Here is a 27,793-nt window from a genome sequence, read left to right on the forward strand (position 1 = left end):
CACTCTATAAGCGTTTTTATTTTGAACTATTTCAAACCTTTCTGGGAAAAAAAAAATCAGATTGTTAACCTGAAGTTATCTACCAAAATTAATAAAAAAGTATACCATATGTCAACAACTGTTATGTCAAGGTACTGGAAATTATTATAAGTTGATTTTCCTTTTTATTTATGTTTTTCCTGTGTTTCAATGTGACAGGATTGTGAATTAATCTCCTCCCTAGAAAAGGAAATACACTATTTTCTAGCACAAACTTTTTATTTTATATATGAATCTTGTGTATAATACCCATAAAAGTTCTTTCTAATCTCACTTTAAATATATCCATTGACAGACAATTTATTATTTCTTAAGGTGCCTCATCCTATTTCTGGATGCCTTTAGCAATATAAATTTCTTTCTGACATTGACCTGATATCCATCTCCCCATAACTTCTATAAACTGGTTAGATTCATACCATTGTTAGGGAAACGAAGATGAATCTAATGTTTCTTATAAATCAGATCCTGAGTCAAGTACTTTACATAATTTACCCTCTTTAATCTCCACAACAACTTCATGATAAACCTAATCCTAAATTTGTGTGTCAATCTTTTAAGTCTCTGAAGATAGTTATTATATCACCTTTATTTCCCCCTGGAGTAAATATCTTCACTTCTTTCATGTGCTTTTATGTCACTGATCTCTGTCCTTTACACATGCTCCACTACCTCCAGATTCCTCTTAAGAGAGTGATTCACAGCACTAAACACAAAGTTTCAAGTGTAATCTGGTCATGTAGGGTAATGTGGGGGAGATCTTCTCAAGTGTAGCTTTTTGGTAGTGTGCTAACTCTCACAGTCTCATGTCAAATAAAATGGCTCCTTTTTAAAACTTTTTCATACACTGCTGTTATTAACTCTGTTAGTAAAGTTAACAAAATTAATCTAGTATATATTCATATATATACATTTAAAGTGGCTTCTATTATAAAATTTGTAAAAGAACAATATTTCAGTGGTTTTCCTAAGGTCTCTATTACTTCTTCTGGGTCTTTTTACTTCAACATCTTCTCTCAAAATACTTGCAAATAACTTTACCTTAGAGTTTTTATGGTTACAATTTAGTCCAATTTTTTAAGTCATTTTTTTTTATCCTCTGATTAAAATTGGCCAACACATTTTTGATGTTAGGGTGAATATGAAAGAGACTGATCACCCTTTCACAGCTTTTGGAAGCTTTGGTGAAGTTTTGAGCACCTTAGGTATGGATTAACAGTTAAATCAATTACCTGTTCATAAAATTCATTGACAATACCCTCTGTCCACTGAAGATGGAGCTCTTTACATTTAGCTGGCCCATTGATATCAGCCAACTTTATACACATTTGACAAACCAGTAGACGATCATTTTCATTGGTCCAATCTATTCCAACATCATCGTTCACCTGTTTGAGGGAAAAAGTTAAAATGTGTTTTGCCTCATTGAAAGCTAAAGCTGAACAGGAGAACAAACAATACAATATTTATTGTCTTCCTACCATGTGGAGATCAGAATACCAAGTAAAGGGAATTTTTCAGCTATTTAAAATAATGTTACTGGCTCGCATAAACAGTAAAATAGTTCATCAAAAAAGTAAATAATAAATGATGGACAATTTTTAATTATGGAATTGAAAATAAATAAATATTATTTAAAATTAGCAAATGTTATCAATTAGTATTAAAAATGTAGCTAACAAATAAGAAATTTTCTTGAGTTAACATTTAAGCATTTATTTTGATTTATGAAATTTTGCTTCAGCGTTTTGACTTTTCTACTGCCAGATAATTTACGTTAGTGAACCACAGAGATAAGAGCAAATAAAATTAAACAAAAACACAGTGGTTTTAATTATTTGTCTGTAGAACTTTATTATTCATCTGCAGCACTAAGTATACCATATATAGCTAGCACTTCAATTTCTCAGATTCCTAAATTGGGACCAATGCCTATTTACCTGCTTCTGGTTAAACATTGCATTTCATTTTCTCTTTTGACATATAAGAGGTGACAGCAATGAGTTTTGTTCAACATTTTAGTTTCATGACATCTTTCAATGTGGCCATAAATTGAAGAATGGTACAAATATAGTTACCTTGGCATTAAATTTGGCCACAAAGTCAAAGTGTTTCTTCAAGTCAGTGGCCAAAATTGCTTCAATGACAAGGAAACGGAAATGCTTAAATTCCACATGGTCAAGGTTAACTAAGAAGTTATACTCTGGCCGGGACATGAAAAGACTCCATGCAGCAGCTGCGTGATGATTCTCCAAAACTGAGCGATCATTATAGAGCACCGCCTAGGCAAATAAGAGAGTAAAGAGTTCAATTTTTTAAGTTAAAAAAAAAATCACAAAAACAAATGAAAATATGTAATGCTTTTTGAATTCTCATTTTTCATGGAACGCAGAAATGTAATTTTGTGACTGCTGGTTATTAAAAATCACTTATTGCTGCACAGTGACTGTTGATTACTTTTCTTGGTTAAATTTCCTTCTTTTGTAAAATACACTTCATATCCTTGAAACTTTATTCCAAACACATGCAAGTGAGAGGTTTAGAGTTAGATTTTATTAGAGTTCTTTGCAGGGCACAGGAATTTAACCATAAAAACATGCATATGTATTAATATTCCTAAGAGGTAACTCAACTACTTCTTGCATCTAGAATAAGAATGACCTCTCCTTAGGTAAACACATTTAACTAATAAAGAGGATCGGAATCCATGAGAAGCCCATAATTTAAAACATTCACACCCCACAATCAGCCATAGGAAATATCACCTCTACCTAGTAACTAAGGTATACAGTCATTATCTACTTGCTTGAAATTTTCTAATAACGCTGAGGGAAGATGCAGAAGAAGAGGATGCTGCCTAAACAATGCTTGAAGATTAGTGAGGTAGGTAGAGGAGAGAGGAAAAAAGGCCTAAGGACAAAAAGGAAAGGCTATTATTAATGAAACTTAATATTGAGGTAAGTAAAAATGCATAAACGTATAGGAAAATTTGAATGGTATACGCTGCTGGCAAGAGGATTTGCATGACTATCTTTAGAAAAATAATAATACTAGTGTATGAAGGACACAATGAAAGAAGTTAAAGTAGGGATTCAGGGAAAAAAATCAGGATACTTTTTTATTGTACAGAGAGGAAAATTCTAGACTAGAATATAAGAGAGGATGTGGAAATGGATGGGAATGGGGTGCAAGGACAAATAGCAAACAAGAAAAAAAAAAAAAAAAAAGAGTAGAGGACCAGATTGGCCTCTAGATCCTCTAGAAAGAAAAATAGGACCTTGGATCTTTAATATCATGGGCCAGCTGATTAAATAAAAGAAAATCTTACTAAGTTTAACTGTATAGATGAAGATATTTACATATTTAGTGATTAATTTTTGACTAAATTTAAACAGATGCTGAGATCAATTGTTTTAAAGTTATTGTTTTTGGAATATTATGTTCAAGAAAGAAATTTCCCTCAGATAAAGTAAATTGATTTTTAATTCCTACTAACCAAAATAAATGCCATAAGAATCATAATTGTTATAATAAATATACTTCAAAGGAATGAGATTTATATACTAAGAAGCCTTACATTCTTAAAAGTCCAAGAAGGATTTGATTCTCTAATGTTTTCAGAAAGGGACTTTTGTATAGGTTGGATTTTCTTTGTTGAGGAAATTCATCAACATGAATCCAAGTCCTTTTACTTCCTCAGAAGAACATTAAAAAGTGATCCCCAGGGGGAATGAAGTGGCATACCTACAATTGATAACTTGGAACAAACCATACTATCTTTTCAAAGTTAGTGTGATCTCTAAGCATTTTATCTCAGGGTTAATATATAGTTTGGCTCATATTCACTTGGTGTCTATTAGAAGTAAAATTTATAAAATTAATTTTCTTCAGGAAAATCTCTCAATTGAATTATTTCTCCTAATCAAAATCAAAAGATTTACCTGTGGAGCACTAGTTGCAACCAGGAATGCATTAGTCCTTCCTGGGTGATCATAGTCATGCATGGCTGCAGCCACATACAGTGCCATCAACTCTAAGGCAGGGATATTTCCAGACAGACATCCATATTTATCATCTGGCACATTGTACATTTTTGAAAATACATATCCCATATGTCCATGTGTAAATCCACTGTCAGAATCTGTAAAGGGAAGATAAAAGTAACAGAAGTTTTAAAAAAGTATGAAATTGATATCATTTGTCTTGACCTCCTTTGAAAAAAACAAAAAACAAAACAAAAAAGCTCTTGTTCCCATAGTTTCCAAGGAGGCACAGATGTACTCAGCATGTACCTGAATCACTTGCTGATCCGTGATCATTAATCACAGTTGAGAGGCCTGGGATAGGTTGCGTAGTAAGATACCAAACAGCATGTAAGACGTCGGTGGCATGGATTCTGTTATGGTCTGTAACCAACACAAAGGAACAGTCATTAATTTGTGAGCTTTGGGGTCCAAGGACTAAGAGTGCCATCTGCTGGATAAACAGTTTGGTCCTAACATTTTAATACCCCAGTGAAAGCCAGCCAAACATTATAGGACAAATAGTCTTGGCTTACTCTTTCATTACTCCATAATATCCAGAATAACAAAGAAAAAACCCACAATGTTCTTTATGCATACAGATGTCTGAAGTGGAAAACTCTGTATCCAGGGTCTTTCAGAAATCTAACATATATAGGAAACTCACTATGTGCAACAATTGTAATACTTTCTCTTGTACTATTTCCATGCTCCTGTATAAGACTATGCAGAGTACCAGAATAAAAGAAAGACACATGACATTTCAACTAGGTCAGAGGAATGGTCTATGTCACTCAATATTTCATCAAATACAATCTGTGAATAGAACACAGTAGTAGTCTCGTATATCAAACTTAAAACACTATAATAAAAATAAATAATACATTTTATATGCAGATTGAATCCATACAGCAAATTCAAAACCAAAATCAATAATGTTCTCTGATCTAGAAATTTTGATTTGGGAATAAAGTTAAAGAAAATATCTAAAAGGAAAAATAAATACCTATTTAGACAATAATGTGGGGAGCTGGGCCATTTAGAAGAGTGAAAACGATGGGAAAACCAAATCCCCTCGTTACAATGTCATTGTCATGAAAGGGGGTGTAGTCTATACGTGCAGTTCAGCTTCTACTGAACTGTGACCAAAGGCCCAATGTGCCCTTGGCTCTCCTTCATCTGGTGCAATTCTTCTAAGTTTTCTCCTGTCCATCTGGCCCTTCCAAATACTTTATTGATTGACAGGCTTTATTCTAAATGTAATTACTTTATGCATTTTATTTCTACTGAACAACCATGATACACTTTCCTTCTCAAATACAGTCATGGGCTGCTTAACGACGGGGATACTTTATGAGAAATACATTGTTAGGCAAGTTTGTCATTGTGCCAATATAATAGTGTGCAGTTAAACACACCTAGATATACACCTAGGCTCTACAGTATACCACCATCAGACCTATACGCAGCCTGTCATCGACTGAAAGACTGTTATGTGGCTCATGACTGTATACCAGATTACATCTCTGAATAATAGTGAACAGATGAGGAGAAGAGAAAATAGAAGAGAACAAGAATGTTAATGGGAATTTGAAAGAAACACCTGTTCCCTGGTCAGGGAAGAAAGAAGAAACTATATCGGTGGTGTTGGTGGCACACAGGGGATGTAGGTAGATGGTGCCTGTTTCCTCCAATTCTGGCAACTGTTAGAAGTCAATCTTTAGGTGACCACATGTAGCTAAATCTTAGGTAAACAATCCAGAAATGTAGTTGAGGGGCTAGGTGAGGGCATGCGAGGACATCTTCAGAAAAGTTTTGAGAAACAGATCTCGTTAGGCTCCCAAGGAGGAAATAACAACACCTGTGCCTTGTGTCATTGCTAGAGGTGAATACTAGAAATAATAGATATTATCTATTATTTCAAAGAATAATTTTATTAAAAATGGAGTCTGTATCTCTGTGTATAGACAATCTCAAGTAATTCAAGACAACTATATTTTATGTCTACCTGTGTCATACAGTTGCTCATGCTGGTGGTTTCTGGATTTAGGACAGATTTGATTTTGTATCTGCTCTGATGTTCACTAGCTGTGTTATCTGGAGTGAGTTACTTAAAACTCTTAAGTTTAATTTCCTTATCTTAAAAATAACGCCTATTCCATAGCACAGTTGTGAGAATTATAGAAAGGAACATATTTTAGAGTACCTGATATATAGTAAGCTTACAATTAATGTAAATATCATTCACATATACTACTGCTATTAGAACAAGATGGGGAATTAGCACAGATCACCAACTTTCACTTAATGATTTGTAAGAATAGAATTGAAATGCTAAAATAAAAGCCATGCTAAGTTCTTGGGGAGGGAAAAGACAGTGATGACCCAATAAAGGAAGAAAATGGCAGCCTGGGCAGAGGGTGTTCCTGTTAGGGGATATGTTGGAAGAGAGTTTCTGAGAGTGCTTTTCCCTGTCGCAATCTGGGAAGATTACTGTGTACAAGTAATTATCATTGCTATTGCAAGTCAAAGAAACCTGTGTATGCACCCAGCATCGCAGGGTGGATGTGGGCAGTATCAGAGTGTTGGTAGATCTTGTTTGGGGGTGAGAAACAGACAATACCAAGTACGGGCAAACTTGCAGCTCTTGAGCTGTGTTGCTTCCTGCCATGTTCCCCACCTAACGGTCCAGGTCCAGAAGGTAAGTTTTCAAACTTTCAATGAACCAACAATCCTATCTAAATAATGTAGTGGTGAAAACATAAAATGAAGGGAAGCTACCAAACTCATGAGGCTAGTATAATCTTGATTAAAAAACCTGGAAAGAAAGTATATGGAAAAAATATTCCTTTTGCTTTTGTGTATTTGTTCAAATGTACCATATATAACAATAATTAATCAATCCTAACTCCTTAAAAAATATAGAAGTCTAGTATATGTGTCGATCTAGGAGAATTACACTGTCACTATCACTTAAGCAGGATATAAAATCATCTGCCTTGTAAGTAGTCAATAACATGTTTATTAAACAAATATTTACTTGCATGCACATATGCAAGTATTGTGCCAAGTGCTGGTATTGCTGTTGCTGTCACCATTAACTCTTGGTGACCAATTCATGGGCAAAGGTACTCAGGAAAGAAGCTAGCTAGATCAGTGTAGGGGATTGACAGGTTTCTGTAGGATACACAAGCATGTTTTCTTCCTTCCTTCCTTTCCTCCATCCCTTCCTCCCACCCTCCCCTTTTCCTCCTTTCCCTTTCTTTCTCTCTCTCACATCTTTCTATCTATCTATCTATCTATCTATCTATCTATCTATCTATCTATCATCTATCTATCTATCTATCTATCTATCTATCTATCTAGTATCTATCTATCTATCTATCTATCTATCTATCTATCTATCTATCTATCTATCTATCTAGTATCTATCTACCTGTCTATGTCTATTTTAAAATCTAGATTCTTCAAATTTTAGTATGAGTTCTGGGTCTAAATTTAAAAGCTTTCATATTCTCCCTCTTCTCTTGGAAACTTTTAAGAGTGTACTTAGAAGTTCAATAAAATTTAATTTCTAAAACTTTAGGTTATTGTCCTATTAAAGTTAATCTAACCCTATTTTGGTTACTCTTAGGCTTTTCTTCATTTAGTTACAGGTTTACTTAGCTAGAGACATATCAAATATAGCTCTCTAGGAGTGAATATTAAAATAAGTAAACATACAACACATTTTTATGTGTGCTAATTTTAATTAATAATGAACAAATCTTTTAATAATTATCCACATTAGTATCAATTTACAGCCCTACCATAGGCAAGGTAATATTATTTAAAATAATGACCAATGAAGCTTAACAAGCTTGTGAGAAAACATAAATAAATTCCCTTTATGGAAAGTGTCTGGGATTTCTAATAAATTACAAGCAGGTTTATTATAACAAATTATTTTCACATGGAGTGAAGAAACCACTATTTCAGGAAAAGCGTCTATTCACTTGTAACATATAAAAATGTAATAAGAAAATGTAAAAATTAATAATAAAATATAGAATCTGGAAACTTCTTTTTACATTTAAATACTGATCAATTTCCCCTATGATTTAATGATATACTAGAGAAAATTTAGTAATTGTTATATCAATTACTCAATGGAACTTGTCTACAGTTGATTATATTTAGAAATATAACATTAATTTGTAAATATCATCTGGTAACTAGCTGTCTTTTAGTGTTTAAGTGGCTTCCTTTCTATAAAAGTTTATGTAACTTCTCAACCTTTCAGAAATGTCTAACACATGTTAATCACTGACGTCCAACCAGGGTGGGTCTTGGAAAAATGTTATTAAGAAAGCAAGGTTTATCTTGAAATCTTTTCAAGCTACCCCTTTTTCATATCTCTCTTCCAACTTCTATGAACCCATTGGCCAGACTTTCCCAAGGGGCCCTGTGTTCTTAAGGTCCTCTCTCTTCTACTCCCACTTTCCTATTTTGCCCCATTTTGGTCCTATAGTCTCTAACAAATCTAATTTGTAGATTCTGTTCTTCATTCTCTTTTCCTATCATATACCATCAGCTGCATATTTTCATTCCAATGTAGCATGTGTAAGGCATTTTGAAAAACAAATATGTTAATAATCAATCATTAGGTTAAAGTACTACCCCTTTCGGGAAATACCTGTGCTTTATTTGTCTCCATATAGTTTTATTTAACTTAGGCTCTTTTCAACTACAAAAAGACATGGGATTCTAAAGTTTAAGGTACATAAAAACAAATTTAAAATTTAAAACATGTTTTAAACAGCATGTTTCTAAGACATGTTCCAGCTAATATATTATTTTTGAGTATTATTTTTCTTTCTATGCATTTATTTTCTAAAGTACCACATCATTCTATACATTTCCACAATTTTACTGACTGGATTTATGGACATTTTTCCCAGTTCCATATATTGTGCAGCATGTAGGACAATTCTACTTATGTGTGCTGATGCTACCTGAAATGCTACATATCAAAAATATAATGTAACATCTCCTCTTCCAATTTCTCATGATTATAAATTACAAACTTATTCTCACAATATTCAAAGTTCATATGCTCGAATATTGGTTGTGTCTTTTCCTTTGGACTTCATTTTTATCTGATTTTTAAATTGTTTCTAATAATTTCTCCACAATTACTTCCATATGTCTCCTCTTTTATGTTTATTCCTCAGACCATCATCCTTCTGTCTCTCTACCCCCAGCCAGGTTTATCTTATATTGAAACTTCAATAGTTGGTGATTTAACTTGTCAGATGCCAGAACAAAAGTTGAATTCACTCAATAAAAGGAGTACATTATAAAATGAGCAATAAATTTAACAATTTAATGATTTATTTAGCACACACTTAAATTACAGTTAGTATATGAAAAGCACTATTATAATCCACTTAGAATTGTTATCACTTTTTATCCTCATACTAATTCTATTACGTATTAAGACCCCCATTTTACATATTAAGAAATGAGGCATGCAAAGGTTAAGTGAGACCCAGGCTCTCCTACAGTTGATAAGTGAAGGGGCCAGGATTCTAACATAGGCTATTCTGATTGCTATACCATGTGGCTACGTCATGTTTACAAGGTGTAATTCTGTGCTAGCTGCTAATGATTCAATATCCCATTACCCATGGCAAATTCAATGGATATTTAAAGTATTATTTCACACAAAAAATTATACTTACAAGGAATTTCCCTGTATCCGATCTCCAAAGCATGAAAGTAATTCATAAATTCCTTAACTGGAATTTTAAAAGCTTCAAAGAGGCCCATGTCTTCAAAAAGTCTGAATGATACCTGTAAAAAAAAAGACAAAGCCTTAAAAACATGCAAGGAGGAAAGGTTAATCCTGTTCCACTTGATTTACTTTATTCCTGGATAGGCCTTATTAAGATTTTTTTTTCAATTTTTCAATATACAAATAAATTTAACAATGATTCATTTATAAAGAAATTTGAATTTCATTTATTTGTATTTTACCCCCTTAGGGTAAGTACTGTTAAGTGTATTTGAGATAGGAAATTAGAAACTGAACAAATAAAAAGGATAAATTAATAAAAAGCAGGCATCTGTGGGTGTGTATTAGACATAAACAAATGAAAAGGAACATATTAATTTACAGCTGGTAGAGACACTTATTGAGGACAATAAATATATACTGAAGACCGCTATGTGCCTAACCTTTGTAGTCCCTGACTACAAGGGGTATATAATCTATTTTTAAAGATAGAGACACAAACGAAGAAAAACACAACCAAAAAACAATATACACTACAGAAAGATATCAAAGCACCTAATTTTGTGTGATACGAATAACTAGAGACTAAAACTTAGTAAATTATTAATTGTATAGTGCATACTATAAGCACTAATAAAAGAATGACAGAAAGCTTAAATATGGACTAATCACATATATATGCATATATAAATATGCATATATATAGCATTTAATAAGTAAGATGCCTGCTCTGAGCAGTTTATATATATATTAATCATTTACATATAATTAATCCTAACATTACCATCTGAGATAGCTACTGTTAATTATTAGCATTTGAAAGCAGAGGCAACTGCAACACAGAGAGGTCATGTGACTTTTTAAAGACCACACAGCTGACACATTATCAGAACCAGAATTCAAACTAAGCATTTTGGGTTCAGATTTTGTACTCTTAATTGCTTCACATCTTATCACCAGTATTTGAAAAGCAATGTTGTTAGAATTTCAAATAATTATAATTTCCTATTATTCTCTTAAAACATTTGAAAGAGGAATTGAAAAATTAAAACAACAGGATATTTTACAGTATGATTTTAAAGTAGGAGAATTTTCACCAATAAGCTGTTAAAAATCAACCACCAATAATCCAACTCATAGATAAACGCCACCTTTAACCAGGTAAATATTCATAACTGAAAAAAGTAAGCATTATTCCAAAATCTGAATGATGTCCTTTTAAATTTGTTAAACATGAAAATCATCAAGAAGGCAAGCAGTATCTTGAGACTGAGAAGTCATTTCTACTGCATATATGTGTCTTTGAAAGTCTTTTGAAGTGAGATTTTTTCTGTGTAATTCCAGCCAAAAGGTGATTTCTTGGAATGTTCAAGTTAATTTATTTCAGCTGTCCTAAGGTCTTACTAAGGTAAAAAAAAAAAAAAAAAAAAAAAAAGCAAAGAAAAAAATAAAAGCCTTTCACATAGTAAAAATTTCATGATTTTTATCCTTATAAACTCAAGTCAAAGGGAAAGAAATCCATAAATTTCTACTTAGCAAGGCAAATAAAGCTGCATTTTAAAAAAGTTTAATGTTCTGTAAATTGGAAAAATAAACAGTGATATAGTAAGGATCATGTAGTTATATATTTATTTTAGTTTTGAAAGATGACTGGAAAAAATACATTAATGAATTTTGTCAAAATCTAATCGTTAATTGTCTCTAATCTTTCTAATGTCTACCCACATCCATGACTCTCAGAAAACATTTTGTTGCAAAGCTAGTCAAGTTCCAACCTCTAATTCCCCAGCTCACAGAACTTCAAGGGGAGCCAGGTATCTGCAATGGTATTTGGTACCCTGTCACTTGTGCTGTAAAACCAACTGCGATAACCACTCTTCTACTAGCTCACTCTCCATTTGGAGAGTTTAAAGCTATAATAAGCAGACATATTTTAGGGGGCACTGAAAAGCAGTTTAAATGAAGATAAAGAGCTGGACTTCTGCTATGGATCGATCTACATTCAAATCACGAATCCAATATTTACTATATGGTTTTTAGATGAATAGTATATCCTCTTGTAAGCCTCAGTCTCCTCTTCTATACAATAGAGATTTATATATATATATATATATATATATATATATATATATATATATATATATATATATAATGTATACATCTGCATCAAAGTTACTGAGAAGATTAAATTGCAGAATTTGGGGAATCTATGGTATATATATCGAATACAAAAAAATGTGAGATTTTTCTCTCCATACCAGCAAACACTCCCTCCAGTAAAAGAGAAAGAACTCAAGGCCCACCGCCATGTCTTCCTGTGGCACCATTACAGGCATATTTCAGGGAAAAATCTCTCCCTCAGAGTCACAATCTACAAAGGGTTTTAGAAAGTGGGATATAAAACCTCCCAGAGGGAGCCCTGAGGTGTGAGGCTAAGGGGATTGGAAACAAATGGCTGCCCTTAAAGCTGTTCTCAAGATCAGGTGGCATTAAAACAAAACAAAACAAAACAAAATCTTGTTTAGCACTGAGGAGAAAGGAAGAGAGGAATGGGACTATTAATTCCTAATGAAAGACCAAAGGCTATTATTTTAGTCCTTAATTTCAGTCCTTGGTCAGAATAGCATCTGGCAGAGGCTATTCAATAATGACTGCATATTATATAAACATTGTAATTATTCTGAGTTTCATACTGATGTCTATTCTGCGTTTCATCAATCATTTTAGCATAATTCTTTTGTGAGCAGTACGTTGAACTGACATACATCTCATTTCCCAACTAGAATGGAAGTTCCTTTAAAGCAGGGCCATATTTTTCTTCTTGAAGACTAGACTAATACTTCGGGTTTGTGCAACTGAGCGATAGAGAAAAAGGTCCCTCTACTGTCTTCCTTCAAACTTCAATGGATCAGGGATCTTCACCCCGAAATTCCCAGCTCACATACTTGCTGAGAGGTCCAAACAAAGCATTTCTCTGATGCTCAGAATAGACATCAGTATAATAAGTGATTTCTCTCCGAGTGTATTGCACCAATGTGTTCGTGGCCCCAATGAATCTGGGTCCTGAATTCTCACCTAAGTTTTATATTATCAAGTTTGGTATTTATTCAATATATAAGAACTCACCTAAAACATTTTTAAATAAGCTGATACATATTATTGCATCCTCCCCTTTAGTTAAGAGTGTTATTTTGATATGTGTTTGATAATAGAGTGAATCCACTGTTTTGTTTTGCTTGTTTAGAGCAAGCATGTTCAGATTCTTAATTTCTGTATTTTTTTCTCCCTCAGGGAAACAGATGTTTCTTTATCTGGGAAGTCCTGAAAATAGTCTAGCTTAAGGAAAAGATACTAGAAGTTTTGTTATGCAGCAATAGTTTGCATTCTATATTTATGATACATAAAGGTGTGTTCCATACTAAAATGCAGAGAACTCTGTTTGATATGTTTCCCATAACTCTATTTGTTATGTTTCCTATTGTACAGGGGAAATATATTTCTGCATAATATATTAGTTTTGATAAGGCCTAAGCACTGTAATATTAAAAGTTTAGAAAAAATAGTCAATGGAAATCATTACAATAAATTAGTGCTTGTTTATTAATAGTCAGCTTTCTTCTTTTGAGTGCTTGTGTCAGCTTTTTTCTTTTGCTGAATTCTATGAATTTCAGATCATTTCCCCATCTTGCTTGTGTGTCCCTGCTTGCTCCCCGCCCCAAATACATATTTTAATTGCAGGATATGGTATTTTATTCATGTGAAGGTCCAATTACTTTTGTTAACCCACCACCAAGGAATCTACATAATGTTGGGTAATAAAATTTCCTTTCTCTGCCCAATACCACTATGGTGTCAAGCATGTACAGAGCTGTAACCAACCAAGAATATTTTTGTCTACATTTAAAGTCATGTGTATGAATGCATTTCTTACTTGACTAAGAATACGGCCACATTTTCTTCCTATTTTTTCCACCAAATCAAAAATTGGAAAATTCCAAGTATTTAGCTTCTCCATAATTGAGTCCAAGTTATCCATGACAAGAGGTTCAGGAGCAAGAATTGGTTTGTCCTGTAATAAAGATAAAACATTTTAACAACCTGCAGTTTTTCTACAAAGCAATTTATGCTTTGGTAAGTTCAATTCAACAATTGAGTTTATCTGAAATAAATGACTTAAAACTTCAGGGTGAATGGGTAACTGGGTGATCTTTAAAATAAATCAAGATAAACAAGACATTGACCTCAAAGTAAGGAGAAAAAGTCCTGATGTTGTTTCAGACCATGAATTTTGCAATATTAGGTGCCTGCTTATTGCTCGTACATAAATGTTACAACAAAAAAATGTATGTTTCTTCCGTAAGTTGACATAACTGTTTTTTAAATCTACTGTGGGGTTCCTAAATAAAGATTCAAGGGCTTCAGAACACTTTAAAATAGTATGTAAATTTATCTTTTTATATGTTTATATAAGTTTTTGTGGGATGAGGGTTCCTGGCTTATACTTAACTCTCAAAAGAAACTCATGAGTGGGGAAGGGGAGTTAATCAACATAGTCTTATTGGTCAAATTTGTATTACTGCTTCAAAATCAGCATTAATCCTGTGGAATGACAACAGCCATATTTTTTAGGGATTTTAATTTAACATATGTGATGTACAGTTTCCAAATAAACACGCAACATGTAAATGCATAGATATTTTATAACTGGTGTCGAATGAGGACATTCTTAAGAGTACATTTACAAAAAAAAAGAAAAAAAGAAAAAAGAAAGATAATAAGGATAATAAAACACTGAATTATTTTATCTGAAAATATCTTTGATTTAAAAGTATACATGGTAAATCAGGTAAAAGAAAAATGGTAATAGCAATTAGTTGATAATCACCTGACGATCAACTATTTTCTACCACTTGCTGCCTACCCAAAATTAACCAGACTCAAACATTATTTTACCCTCTTTAAATGGATCTCTTTAAACACACAAAATAATTCCTTAAAAGATATTTATTGGGTAGCAAGTGTCGATGTAAAACTGATTTAATATAACAAAGAAAATAAATATTGGCTCACGTTCTAAATCAAGGAGGTTCTAGAAAGAAAAAAAAAAAAAGCAGCTGAAGCCCTAAGACAACTACACACTTCAGTTTATTGATTGATTGATATTTATAAAATATTACTTTGCTGAATGAAATAATTCAGTTTTCCTATGCATATTTACACTTTTAGATTTGGTTAAGAAACATCTGCAATCATTTGTGGAGACAAATACTCATGTTTTTAATCCCTGAATAACAGAATCATTAAGAGATCAATAAAACTGGGATAGGGAAAATTATATGGATGCATATGGGTAGGGCTATAATACATGCGTAATCCAAATGAGGTATATTTGTAAATCTAATGATTCAGGGACCTATTTCTAAGCCAATCTCTGTAACAAAAGCCAATTTCTCAAATAAACGAATGCATTAAGCGATGTGGGGCTACCAGGAATAGCATGGTCTCAGGTGCGTAGGTGCTACAAGCCGACGCTTTCCTCAGAGGCTCTCTTGGGCACTCGGTCTCATCTTCATTCTGTACAATATCACTGCTGTCACTGTTGTTATTGGTTTCATAATCAGAGGTAACTTGAGCAGTGTCCTCTGAAGTTGAAAGAGAAAAGCTTATTAAGAAACTTGTAACAAACAAAGGGGTCCAGTTAAATGAATATTCCTAAAATACATGTGGTAAATATATGAGCTTACACACCAAGAATATAGGATTACAGGGGGGAGAAATCACACTTTTTATAATCCAATAGAATGGATAGAATTACGACTTGATTTGTATGGCATTCAATAAGCCCTCAATAATAATACTTAGATCAGTAGTTCAGACCTTTATAAACCCTATGACTTTATAGTTCTTTTTCCCTGATTCATCCCCCAACACACTAAACTACCTAGTAGCTGACTAAAACACTAACTCTAGAATGGGCACATGGATGGGAGAAATTGAGTTGACACCCAAGAACAAAGTAGTTTGTAGAATATGGAACAATAATACGTGCTCAAGAGCATGAAAGAGTCTATGTAGCCAATCTCGATTCCCAGGAATCTGTGGCTTCCTTCCTTATTGCCTCTCTCCACTGTCTCCCATTTCAGTCAGCACTAAACTATGCACTAACTAGAGGACCAATCAGGTAATATCACATGTCTGAAGAATCTACCCTTGGGGCAAAAACCTCAAAAATCTTCTCACAGCTGAATAATGTGCCTGAATGAAGTTTATTCAGTGTTCCCTATGTGCAGATACCATCACAAGCACTTCATTTGTGTTAACACATTTAAACCTCTCAACAATCCTATGAGGCAGGTATTATTACTGCATTACTATTATCCTCGCTTTGTAGATAGGAAACTGAGGCACAGAAAGGCTAGATAAGTAAATTGCCCAAGGCACACAGCTGGTAAATTCTGTCCCCTAAATTGGAGCTCCTGAAGTCTGACTCTAGTTTTTATATTGTTTACTTTTGATGAAATCTAGCTTCTTTTTTTCTTTTATGGTTAATCACCTTCCACGGCCTATGGAATCACTGCCTTCCCTAAAGTCACAAAGGTAGCTTCCTGTGTTTTCCTTCAGAGGCTTTATTATTTTAACTTTTCAATTTAGGTCTATCTATGGTCCATCTCAGAGTAAAGTTTCATATGATGTGAAGTAGGGAGTGAAATTCATTTTTTTTCCAACCCCCCTGGATTGCTCTGCTATCTTTATCAAACATTCAATGAAGATTCAGCTAGGGGTCTAATTTGGGGCTTTCTGTTCTATTCTACTGGACCTATTTGCTGACTGTTATGCTAGCAACGCACTATCTTGATTACTGTAGTTTACGTTTTCAAATCAGGGGATGTGTTCCTTCAGACTTTGTTCTCCTTTTTCAAGATAGCTCTGGATATTCCAGGTTTGTTCTGTCCTCAACCATTTACTATAAGACCTGATTTTCCTTAAGTTGCTAATGAATAATAGCATTTGTTATATAGCCTATCCCAATCAGAAGTGTCCTGTAGGACTTTACCAAGGAGCCATCTTTCTTCTATCTTTCTCATGCAACTGCTTCTATCTTTGAATCAGACACAGTATGAAAATATAACTGACAAGTTTCAATCCTAGAATTTGTAGAAAAAAATGAAGAAGCACATTAAAAGGCCACAGCTCTATATGAGACAACAAAGGTGATAAGGAAATACTCCCCTTATTCTATCAGCTTCAATAGTCAGAGAAGATAAGGGACATAGAAAAGGCAATATTCTGTATCAATATCAGTAATGGCCACACAGAGAATTTTCCTTTCAATTTTTCCTTGCCTATGTTGCCTGACCTTGTACATTGCCATAGTACACCATTGTCATAGGCAATCGATATTTATTGTATATTAAGAAATGCTCAGAACAATGATTAAGAATTATTCTTAAGTAGTGACTCCATCACCCTAAAGTCTATAGTTCATAGAAGCCATTTTTTCTACCTTCTGAACTTTTAGCACTAACAAAACAAGTCCCTAGGATTGCATCAGTAAAAATAAAAAATATTATAGTCATGGCAGCAAACACCAACTATTTAAGTGACCCAGATACTATAATAAATGCTTTACATGATGCAAGTAATTTAATTCTTACAACAATCCTGTTTGGTAGTTTTTATTATCATCCCCATTCTACAGATGAAGGAACTGAGGCACAGAGATTACAAATTTGTAGGTGGCTGAATCATGATATAAATCTGGCTCCAATGCCTGTGTTCTTAACCTCTTCATCATACTATGTCAAGGAAAAAGTACTGTGATCTAAGCAGGGTCGTTTGTTAGGATCTGCCATGGAAATCTCCAGAGAGTACCCTAACATGGATGACCTTCCAATATCCAAGATAAAATAACATTTCTATATAGTCCTATACACAAAATGTGTAGTTCTATACATTATTTTTAAAAATATGCATGTTTGTGTATAGATATATGGGAACATTCTGGGAAGCTCTGCACCAAAATTTTACCCATAATTAACTCTAGGTAGTAGGATTATGGATGATTTTGATTTCTTTCATTGTTTAAATTTCTAATCTAAAAAAAAAAAAATCAGTAACATATTGTGTTTTTGATCAGAGGAAAAATAAAGCAATTTCCATTTTGAAGAACAGAATTCTAACAGAGTTACCTGCTCTGCTCGGTGTCCGAAGGGCTGTACCACTTCTCTCCAAGGGCCCATCAGCAGGATTCCCCTGGGAATATGGCCTGCCACAGCTGAGAAATATTGGAACAACTTTTAAGTATATCCTCTCTTTTAAAAAAAAATCATAGGCACACACCATCTATAAGTACATTCAGACAGTAGGTCGGTGCAAAAGTAATTGTGGTTTTTACAATTATTTTTAACCTTTTAAACTGCAATTACTTTTGCACCAACCTAATATTTCTATAGCTTAAGACACTTTATGTCCAAAGAGCCCTTTAAGAAAAGATTGCATGTGAGAAAATAAAATAGGATGTTAATTGTATTGTTTGCCTCAAAAATTACTATCATTATTATTATTATTATTTTTTTTTGAGATCGATCAGTTACCTGTTAAGGCCCTAAGGAGGTAAACAAAGTAGTACATTTCAATGATGGGTGAATTTAAAATTACCACATAGGACGTGAGCTGAGGAAAACAGGCAAAAGGGGTACATCGTACCTGAGAAAAATGAAGGTACCTGAGAAGTGGACAGGGCTCTTCAACAGAGGAGGATGGAGGACATAGGATCCTTTTGCTTTCTCAACAGTTTGGACTGCATTGTAAACTAAAAAGTAACTCCACAATGGCCTGGCAAGTTCCCCTTTCATTTATCTTGTTTAGAGACTTCATGGTTAGATTTCATTCTACATTTTGCTTCTGGGTTCCTTCCTTCTGCCTAATATCACAATGGGTCTCAGAGGGTTTCTGTTTATTTATTTAACCACAGATTACTCACTCTAAAAGGAAGAGAAGTGAGTGAGAGTCTGTAATTTAATATACCAAACGTCACATCACTTTTTCCCTTGAACTGTGTTTATATGTGTAGTAGAGATAAGCACTTTCTAGTTAGAGAGTATTCTCATCCTAATTATTTTTCAAGTCTTGTAGGTAAGTGGAAAAGCATCTGACATGCAAAATATTTCTGATTATGAAATCCCATCAGTTTGATTTAGGAAATCAAAAGAAAATGACCAAACAAAAGGAAAAAGAAAGTAGATGCAAATGATGTGCTTACATTCTCGCATGAAACTCGGTAGAAGTAGAATTTATTAGTTTTAAGATTTTTCATTGCAAGAGAATACTTAAAAGGAACATTTATGTTAGTAGCTCAAATATACTACCACTTATGCCAATAAAACAGCTTGTTGCATAGACATTCCAGCAGCCAAGAGACTGGGATTCAACGCCAAACCCTTAGAGTTCAGCAGGGGAAACCACAATAATTAGTCGTGTGTTTCTGGAGTTCTTTGTGCCTACATGGGTGGCTGCCTTCAAGGCAATAATAAAACATGGTTTGAATTATAGATTTATAAAGCCCAAACAAATAAAACACACACTACTGGCTTTATAAACATTACTGAGCAAGCAGGCAGTGAAATTGCCTTGTTTTTCTCTAAAATCTTTTTAATAAAAATCCCATTACATTTTTCCCGCTAAGAATACAAAAAGTAGACTGTAATGAGGAAAGCTATAGGAGTGGTAGTATTTTTCTGAACATCTCTCTCCTCTTTTTAGGTGACTTATTTCACACAAGTCTGAAGCCCACAGTGGCAGTCTCCCTAGAAACACCTGAAGCAGATATCCTCGATTCTGGTTACTCCACTGGGCTCCATCTTGGCTCAGGATGCAAACCCAAAAAAATGTTTCTTAAGGGTGTTCCACCAAATGCCAGCTTCATGGGCAATTATTGGGAGTTAACCTAAAGAAATTGGGTCTGTGGTCAAATAAATTCAGAAAACACTAGATGGAAGAAAAATAAGAGGTTTTCTTTTTGCAGGACTTCTCAGAGCTTTTAATAAAGTGATGTGTGTTGTGAATCACTAAAAGGGAAATATGTCTGTTTTATCATGTTTTTTTTTGGGGGGGGATGGAATTAATATCCTACAAAAATTATTTTATTAAAAAAGCTGTCACAGAGAGGGCAGCAGAATAACTTTTGGATGGTAGAATAACGTTTTACTCTAGCCATGGGCAAACAACCAAACCAACCAAAATGATTTTCCCTTTAAAAATATTTATAATGAGAAAGGAAGTAAAATGAAATTATAAAATGAAAAAGCATTCATTTAGCTTATAGAGTTTATGAACAAAGGATCTGAAAATGAAATCTGTGAAGTTTAAAACTGAATATATTGATCACATTTGGGTCTGTGAAACAACATGTGATATTGGAAGACCACTGCGTAACTAATTGATTCCAATGGTTATCCTCATTAATCTCAGAAAAGAAACATTTTATTCAAGGCACTCTCATGATTATACTTAGTTTAAAAACACACAACTCTTTTCTACCTAAAGAGATACTGAAAAGCTTTAAGATCAATTCGAGATGAAGCTATTAGTGGAGATGAACTACGTTAATCATTAAGAGGAGGTACTTCTGCCTTAGTGACAATGTTGGCAAAATAATTAGTCTTGCCATGCTAGGCCCTTTTTTCTAATCCTCTGTGAAAAGACAACACTTTCTAATTGTATTTCGACATAACAGAGCAGTATAAGCAACTGTTTAACTGCATTCTGGGACCCATTTGAGTCTAGCCATAATGTGCCATGTGTTATTCGCACATTTTTAAAGTGGTAAAATGTGAATTACAAACTTAAGATGAAATGCCTTTAAAATCAATATAAAATTCTCTGTGGAAAACAAATAAACACTATTCCAACAAAATAGCAAATTATGAATTACTTCATATGATTTTTCAAATACATGTTTTGTGTATGTTCTATTGGTAAGCAGACAAAATACACAACAAATTATATCACCTCCAAAGATGAGCTGTATGGCCCATATGGACTCTACTTTCTATGAGTAGAAAACCACTGAAAATATAGCCTATCCAACACAAATCACATTATCCTATACTTCCTTGTCAACTACTTTGGCAAACATATACACATCTGTGTGGACTGCTGGTGGGGGCTCCTAAGAAGAAAAACAGTATCAGTTTTATTGTTAAACTCCAGTTAACAACATAAAATCTTTACCTGCTGCATATAACAGGTGGAGTCAGTATCTGAGGCGAGAGATCAGGGGCACTCTGAGTATAACTTAGTGCCCGGTGAGAACTTAGGCCTTGTTTAGTCGTTGTGTCGGCTGATTCTGGAAACTGCACTGCAGAAATTTTGCTGACTGGACTGCTGGCCGGAGTCCCTTGGAGAGGTGAGGAACAGGGGGATGAAAGAGGTGAAATTTTAGCAAGGGCACCTGAGAAAGAAAGAGAGTTTTTAAGTCAAAACAAATGTCTTTGGAATGCAATATTGCAACTCTTAAACTTCACCGTGGGCTCCTTTTAACTCAATAAGGACCACACGAGTACTCAGGCCACCAGGCTGGCCTCCTCTGCATGCCACCATCTGGACATGGTGTACAGTGAGGGTGTCTCCACAGCATAAAATGTGAAGAATGAATCATCATGAAAAAAAATCGGTGGCAATTTTGGCAAACCCAGTTAAAGCCTTGGTGTCCTGGAGTAACTTCAGGACATCAGGATATTATTTTTTCTTCTTCTTGTCATTCTAACATGATGACATCGGTTCAAATTTTCTCATGTATTTGCCTTCTCTTAGGTTGTAAAGATTTTAATAACAACAGGATCAGCTATTGTTTTCAACATTAATGTATCTAGAGCAGAGTTTGGCAGGCATCGAACCCTTAAAATATATAAATAAAAATGATACATTTTTGAGAGCAGTTAACTTTAATTGACTATCCATATTTTCAGTGAGACTACTTTTTCTGTGTGTATGAAACCATACTTTGATCAGAGTAATTTGTGAAGAAAACATTTACAAATGTAATATGATCCTATTCAGATCAAAAATAGGCTTCAAGCTTAAATTTTAAGTGTGGATATTGGTGCCAAACTCTGTTTACTCTCTATTGTGAAAATTTTACAGAACACTAGATTAGATTTCAAAGTGCTCATGTTTGAGCACTGGGATGATGTCTTTTGATGTCACTTTCTCCCAAACATTCAGAAGGCAGCCTACCGTGAAAATTAAAGAAAAGAGAGAAATGACTTCTGAAAAAAAACACCTTACTGTTTTTCATGATTTTAAGGCTGAACAACCTACTGTAAAGTAGATGAAATAAAATTCTTAAAGGTTGTTTTCTATTTCTCACCACTGCACAGCCAGCAGTTCTCACATCATTGAATAATACGTGTGGTATACTGGCAGGTGGCTTAGTCTGCTGCTAATGTCCAGTTCTCCCAAAAGTTTTATTTGTAACACCCAAAATTTTCCTGGTCCACTGAAAGGAATGTTAAGCTTGCTGAAGAGGTTTTGTAATTGTTAAAGTTCTGGTTGGCACCATTGTTTCTTTTGTTTTGTTTTAAAAGATGAGATATTGTACTCTTCCTTTGATTCCATGTGGAGGCCAGCAACCCCTCCTAACCCTTTTCTCAGTATTTTTATTGTTGATGCCTCATCAACAGATCAATCCCCCACCTTTATACTTAACTGAAAGCACTTAGACCTCGAGAATTTAAAAAAGCTTCCCAGGCTCACAGTGCTTGTAAGCAGGACAATATGCAGTGAGCCCAGCACTCTTAGTAAAATGTGGTTTATTAGCCCATACTTCTAGCGGAAACTACCCAACGAAGAAGAAAAATCCATTATTTATTAGGCAGCATCTGTATTGCTCTTTACAATGACACAACTTATGGTTTTAATTTTGGTTTCTATTGAAAAGATTTAGCTATCTTACGAAAAATTCTGTCAAGCCTTCACATTACACAATCTCTTAAGCCAAAAGAAAATTAAATTCATGACATTTTTGACTCCGAGTTTCCCAACCAACATATCATTGGGTGTAGCCAGGGGTTATAGGGACCCTATGAAGTACTAACAGTTATACATTTTTTTTAAAAAAAGTATTTTATTTGGAAGCTCCTGAATAAATTTCTAATATTAGATTTATAGTATTTGAAATTACATTAGACGAGATCGGGCGCATTCAGGGTGGTATGGCCGTAGACTTTTTTGTTATGTTTTATTGAGAGAGAATTCACATAATGTAAAATTAACCTTTTACAGTGTATAATTCAGTAGCATTTCGTTCCTCAACAGTGCTGTGCATCAATCCCCTATGTCTAGTTCCAAAACATTTCTATCTCCCAAAAAGGAAACCCTGCACCATTAAGCAGGCATCCCCACCACGAAGCACTCCTCATCTCGCCGCCCTCCAGTCCCTCGTAACCTCTAATCTGCTTTCTGTCTCCATGGATTTACCTATTCTGGATCTCAGTCTCTCACTTTATATTTAAAATTTATTTACTGTTTTGCAATTCCTGTGTTGTACACCTGAAACTAATATAATATTGTATGGCAATAGTAATTGAAAAAAAAAAAAAGAAACTACAGCACAACAATAAATAAATTTAAAAAAAATAAAGTGAGAGACTGAGATCCAGAATAGGTAAATCCATGGAGACAGAAAGCAGATTAGAGGTTACGAGGGACTAAAAACAAAAAAGAAATTACATTAAAACCTAATTAGATTTTATAATTTTATACCATACAGGAAATACAATATCCAACAAGCTCTAAATCCCTTCCCATTTCTCCAATGCTATATAACATTATCATATTTGCACATATTATTGCACCTAAATGTGTGCTGTGATGTAAAAAAAGGTTGAAAAGGACTAGTTTAATTTATTTGTTAGATTATGGCTCACTGAGTCTCTAGATAGCTTAGAAAAAACAGTGTCGTCATTAAGGAGCTCGATAGGGGTATAACAGGGTATAAAGATTACCAAGGTATTTGCACAGAGTAAGTGTCTCAATGATTTTTGTTCACTCAACAAATGTTCATTGTGTGCCTTGTTCTAAGGAATAAGGAGGCAGTGGCGAACAACAACAGAAGTCTCTGTTTTCATGGAGCTTCCATTCTTTGCGGGGAAGACAGAAAGAAGAAGCAGGAGAAAGAGAAGGAGAGGGAGAGGTAAAGGAGGAGGAAGTGGAGGAAGTGAAGGAAGAGGAGAAGGAAGAAAAAGAAGGAAGAAGGAGAAGGAGGTGTAGGAGGAGAAGGGAGAAAAGAGAGTCAGGTAATGTTAAGTGATAGGAGGAAAAGTAATGCAGAGGGTAGAGAACACAAAAGGACAGAAATGCTCTAGGGGTAAAATCTGAACAGAGGACTGTTGAAATAAGGGAGACATTTAGACAAGCACGGGGACAGCATGTTCCAGAAAGAGGGATCTACCTGGGGAGTATCAGAGGTTCAGTCAGGTCAGTAAGACTTCAGTTTAGCAAGAGGAAGAAGCGGGGCAAGGAATGTTCTGGGCAAGACTGGATAGGGCCAGTAGGTCAAGGCAAGGTTTTAGCCGTATCTAAAACCAGAGACTCCTGATAGGCATTTCTTTAGGCAATTCTTTAATTATTTTGATAGTTAATTGCAAGTTTTATGACAAATTTCTACTACTTTTTTTACAAGGCCTGTGCCAACATTGCCCACTTCTGTTTCGACACAACATATTTTCTGAAGGCAATGTAAGAGAAGAGTGATTTTTTTTCATTGCTAATTTTTAGTAGCTGCCAGCTGATGTTCTCAGAGAAATGCAGTTCTCTCTTAAATTTAAAAATCCACTCAACGATTAGAGTTCTTAGAACTCGGGGATTAACAAAACTTAAATAAATAAGCAGACCTTAAGACTCCAAATTTACTGCCTGGGATGAAATTTAAAATAAACTTTGAAACAGAGGAAAAGCACTTTGCTTCTGCAGTACCGTTAGTCTACATATTTTGAACACTTTTAACAAGCATGAGTCTTGGCAACAACCATGAAAAGCAGGGATATTTTTATTCTGCAGGTGAGAAGATAAAGGGATAAACATATAAGCTCCTTTTTTTCCCCAAACCAAACTATTATTTCTTATGGTGTGCATTATAATAGTTTACTTAAAGTTTTAAAAATAGAAAGGATTATGAATACCATAGGAAATGGGCACATGTTTACATATATTAGCCTTCAAATAAATGGAGAGATATACAGAGGGTGCCCCAAAAAATGTATACACATTTTAAGAAAGGAAAAAAAAACTATTAAAATTACGCTGATGGTAACCACTTTGAGCACCTCTTGTAATTGCAGAAGTCAAATGTGACTTGTATTCATCTTTTGTTATTGGTATATATTATTACAATTTTAATACAGTTTTTTCCTTTCTTAAAATGTGTATACCTTTTTTTGGCACCCTCTGTAAGTGTAGACAATAACTAAATACTCCTCTTCTAGAAAGGATAGACTACAAAAAAAATTATTTCAGATACAGCAACAGGATCCTCCAAGGAAATGGGAGAAATGCCCTTTTTGTAAGTCTTCAAAAACAGACTATTTTCTAAGATATTTTAAGTATAATCATGTCTATAGTTAGAGAACTTTATGACCTTTGAAGTTTCATCTAACTTTATGTTGCACACTCACACATTTAAACATACAGACACACACACACACAAAAAAAACATACACACACACGGGTGAAGGGATTCAGGTAAACATGTATTTTCTCAAATATAGTTTTCTTCATTTTATATTTGAGTAATTTTAAGAGACTCCAGGAAAAAGACAGCTTATGAAATACATATCTTTGAATAATTGAAATTGCCCTAATATAAAATACTTAAAATTAAAACATTTAAAAATTTAAAAACTAAAAATATAACTGTAAATTTTTTAAATGCCAAGTCCTTTTGAGTAATTCAGTCTCTAATATCTTGCTCCTGAGAGCATAAAAAAATGTGTGTCAAGACACTAGGAACTTTGGGCAATCAAAGGGAGATGATAAACAATACTGGAGGGAAATTATTTAAGTGAATCCATCTGTTTTGTGATGTAAAACTCTCAGTTTAATTTTAATTGAACAAGGAAGGAACCAGCATTTCCGATAAATGCATGCCTCTTTTCTATGCCCACAGGCAAATAGGCAACCCTAATATTTTTCCAAAACAGAAACCTTATCTAAAGTATAGAGAATGCAAAAAGAAAAAAGAAAAAATCACGTCATAATTAAAGTTCTCTCTCATTTCAAATTTTCTATAGGAAAAAAAAAATCTACTTTTAGGTGCAGAGAGACCTGTAATCATTATAATAGGATTATAAGATTCTTGTAAGAATTATTAGAATCTGGGAAGGGACTACTGCAAATGCGGTAAGCATGAATTAGAGGAATTTTAAAAGCAGAATGACATAATGACAATTCTACATTATCAGTGACTCATAATAGAAAAGCAAGATTGAAAATGCAAATTATATTTAAATCTCCTATTTTATACTCTAATCAAAGGACTACTATGTGATTTCATCCATTTATTTTATATTAGTACCTGCATAATAATTGATTGTGTTTCAATCATTTAAATTAATGCTGATTGATCGAGCTAGAGGACCCATTCTTGACTTGCTTTGTGCAAAGAACAGATTTCATTAGTCCTCTCTGAAAACAGGTCATTTATTTTTCATTGTTTCTACTCTCTGCTTTATGTGTGCACCCCCTACCTCTTTTGCCTACTGCTTCTTACTTTCCTCCTCAGGCTCTATTCACACTTTGATTCCATTTCCTTATGCTGTTTGCCACATAAAGGGGTTTTACCCAGTCCCTTTCCATGTCGTTTATTGAAAACCAGCTGGCATCACAGTCAATTACATCAAACAGAGCACACCTAGTTAGCTCAATCAGCACAAAATGCCATCAATGAAGGGAAACAAGTGTTTCAAAACAGAAAGGCCCATCTGATCAGGGAGAACTGTAATTGAATTTCAGCTCTCTGATTCTTGATGGATTTTTTTTGCCTTTTGGCAGAGGTTCAGGGATTTGTTTAGTTGAATTCAGCATGCATAGGAAATAGGTTGTTTTATAAATGTTTATCTCTGCCGTGACAGCAATCTAGAGATGACACAATGCAAAATCGCCTCCAAAGTTACCATGATGGAGATACCTCATGTACTTATGTCAGGAATGAGAGAGGCTCTTGCCGTGCCTATGGCTCTAATTTCTACCGTCTGCCTTTGTGGCATCATACATGGACATTCTTTTCCTTTCAAACTTTCCCTTTCTTTTTGAGTGCAGTCCTATGAATTGGGGAGTACGACACAGGAATATGAGGCTGCTCATCCATCACGTTTTTCCATCATTTGTTCTGTATTTCCAGTGAATTCACTAACCATAATTTTCAGCTCATTTTCTTTCTTTATATTGAGGTATAACTGACATGTTTCACTTGTAGAGCATAATGATTCCATATTTGCAGGTCAATTTTAGTATGTGTGCTGCTAAGTGAACACAATTTTCAGCTTCTTGATTTTACCCTGAGAGTTATATTAATAATTTTAATTTTATTACCTAAATGAAGAAACAGAGACAGAAAACCAAATCCTTCCATTATCTTGTACTAGGCCAAGAACAACACCAAAAATTCTAATTTTAAATTAACTCAGTTTATTGTCCTCAATTTTTTTCTAATATAAAGTCATTAGGACAAAAGAAAGGATTTAGGACTAATTATATAAGCTTGGGCAAGTTACTTAACATTTCTGTGCCTCAGTTTCCTCATCTGAATTGTTTCCTGAGCTACAAAAGATGTAGAACACTTAAATTCATATTTCAGTCCTTGAGTTACATATTATTATTGTCTGACATTTTAATTCTGTCCTTAAAAAATCTTTAAAAAATATCCACAAATCTGGAAATATTATTTATGCATATAATG

General features: G+C 34.0%; 1 protein-coding gene across 2 annotated transcripts in view; it reads right to left on the reverse strand.

Annotated features, from left to right (window-relative positions):
* PDE3A (phosphodiesterase 3A) overlaps window positions 1–27,793 on the reverse strand; it is a 279,950-nt gene that overhangs the window by 16,182 nt on the left and 235,975 nt on the right. Inside the window, exons 6-14 of one of the 2 annotated variants that reach the window (XM_019738322.2) lie at window positions 21,070–21,235; window positions 18,027–18,112; window positions 15,325–15,479; window positions 13,769–13,906; window positions 9,785–9,896; window positions 4,332–4,445; window positions 3,981–4,180; window positions 2,118–2,321; window positions 1,272–1,427 (exon numbers count right to left, since the gene is read on the reverse strand). In XM_019738322.2, coding sequence (XP_019593881.2) covers window positions 1,272–1,427; window positions 2,118–2,321; window positions 3,981–4,180; window positions 4,332–4,445; window positions 9,785–9,896; window positions 13,769–13,906; window positions 15,325–15,479; window positions 18,027–18,112; window positions 21,070–21,235 — 1,331 coding nt within the window. Of the gene's footprint in view, window positions 1–1,271; window positions 1,428–2,117; window positions 2,322–3,980; window positions 4,181–4,331; window positions 4,446–9,784; window positions 9,897–13,768; window positions 13,907–15,324; window positions 15,480–18,026; window positions 18,113–21,069; window positions 21,290–27,793 lie in introns of both variants that reach the window. The other variant, XM_019738312.2, reaches the window with a different exon arrangement.

This window comes from Rhinolophus sinicus, linkage group LG02, assembly GCF_036562045.2.
Source record: "Rhinolophus sinicus isolate RSC01 linkage group LG02, ASM3656204v1, whole genome shotgun sequence".
NCBI lineage: Eukaryota > Metazoa > Chordata > Mammalia > Chiroptera > Rhinolophidae > Rhinolophus > Rhinolophus sinicus.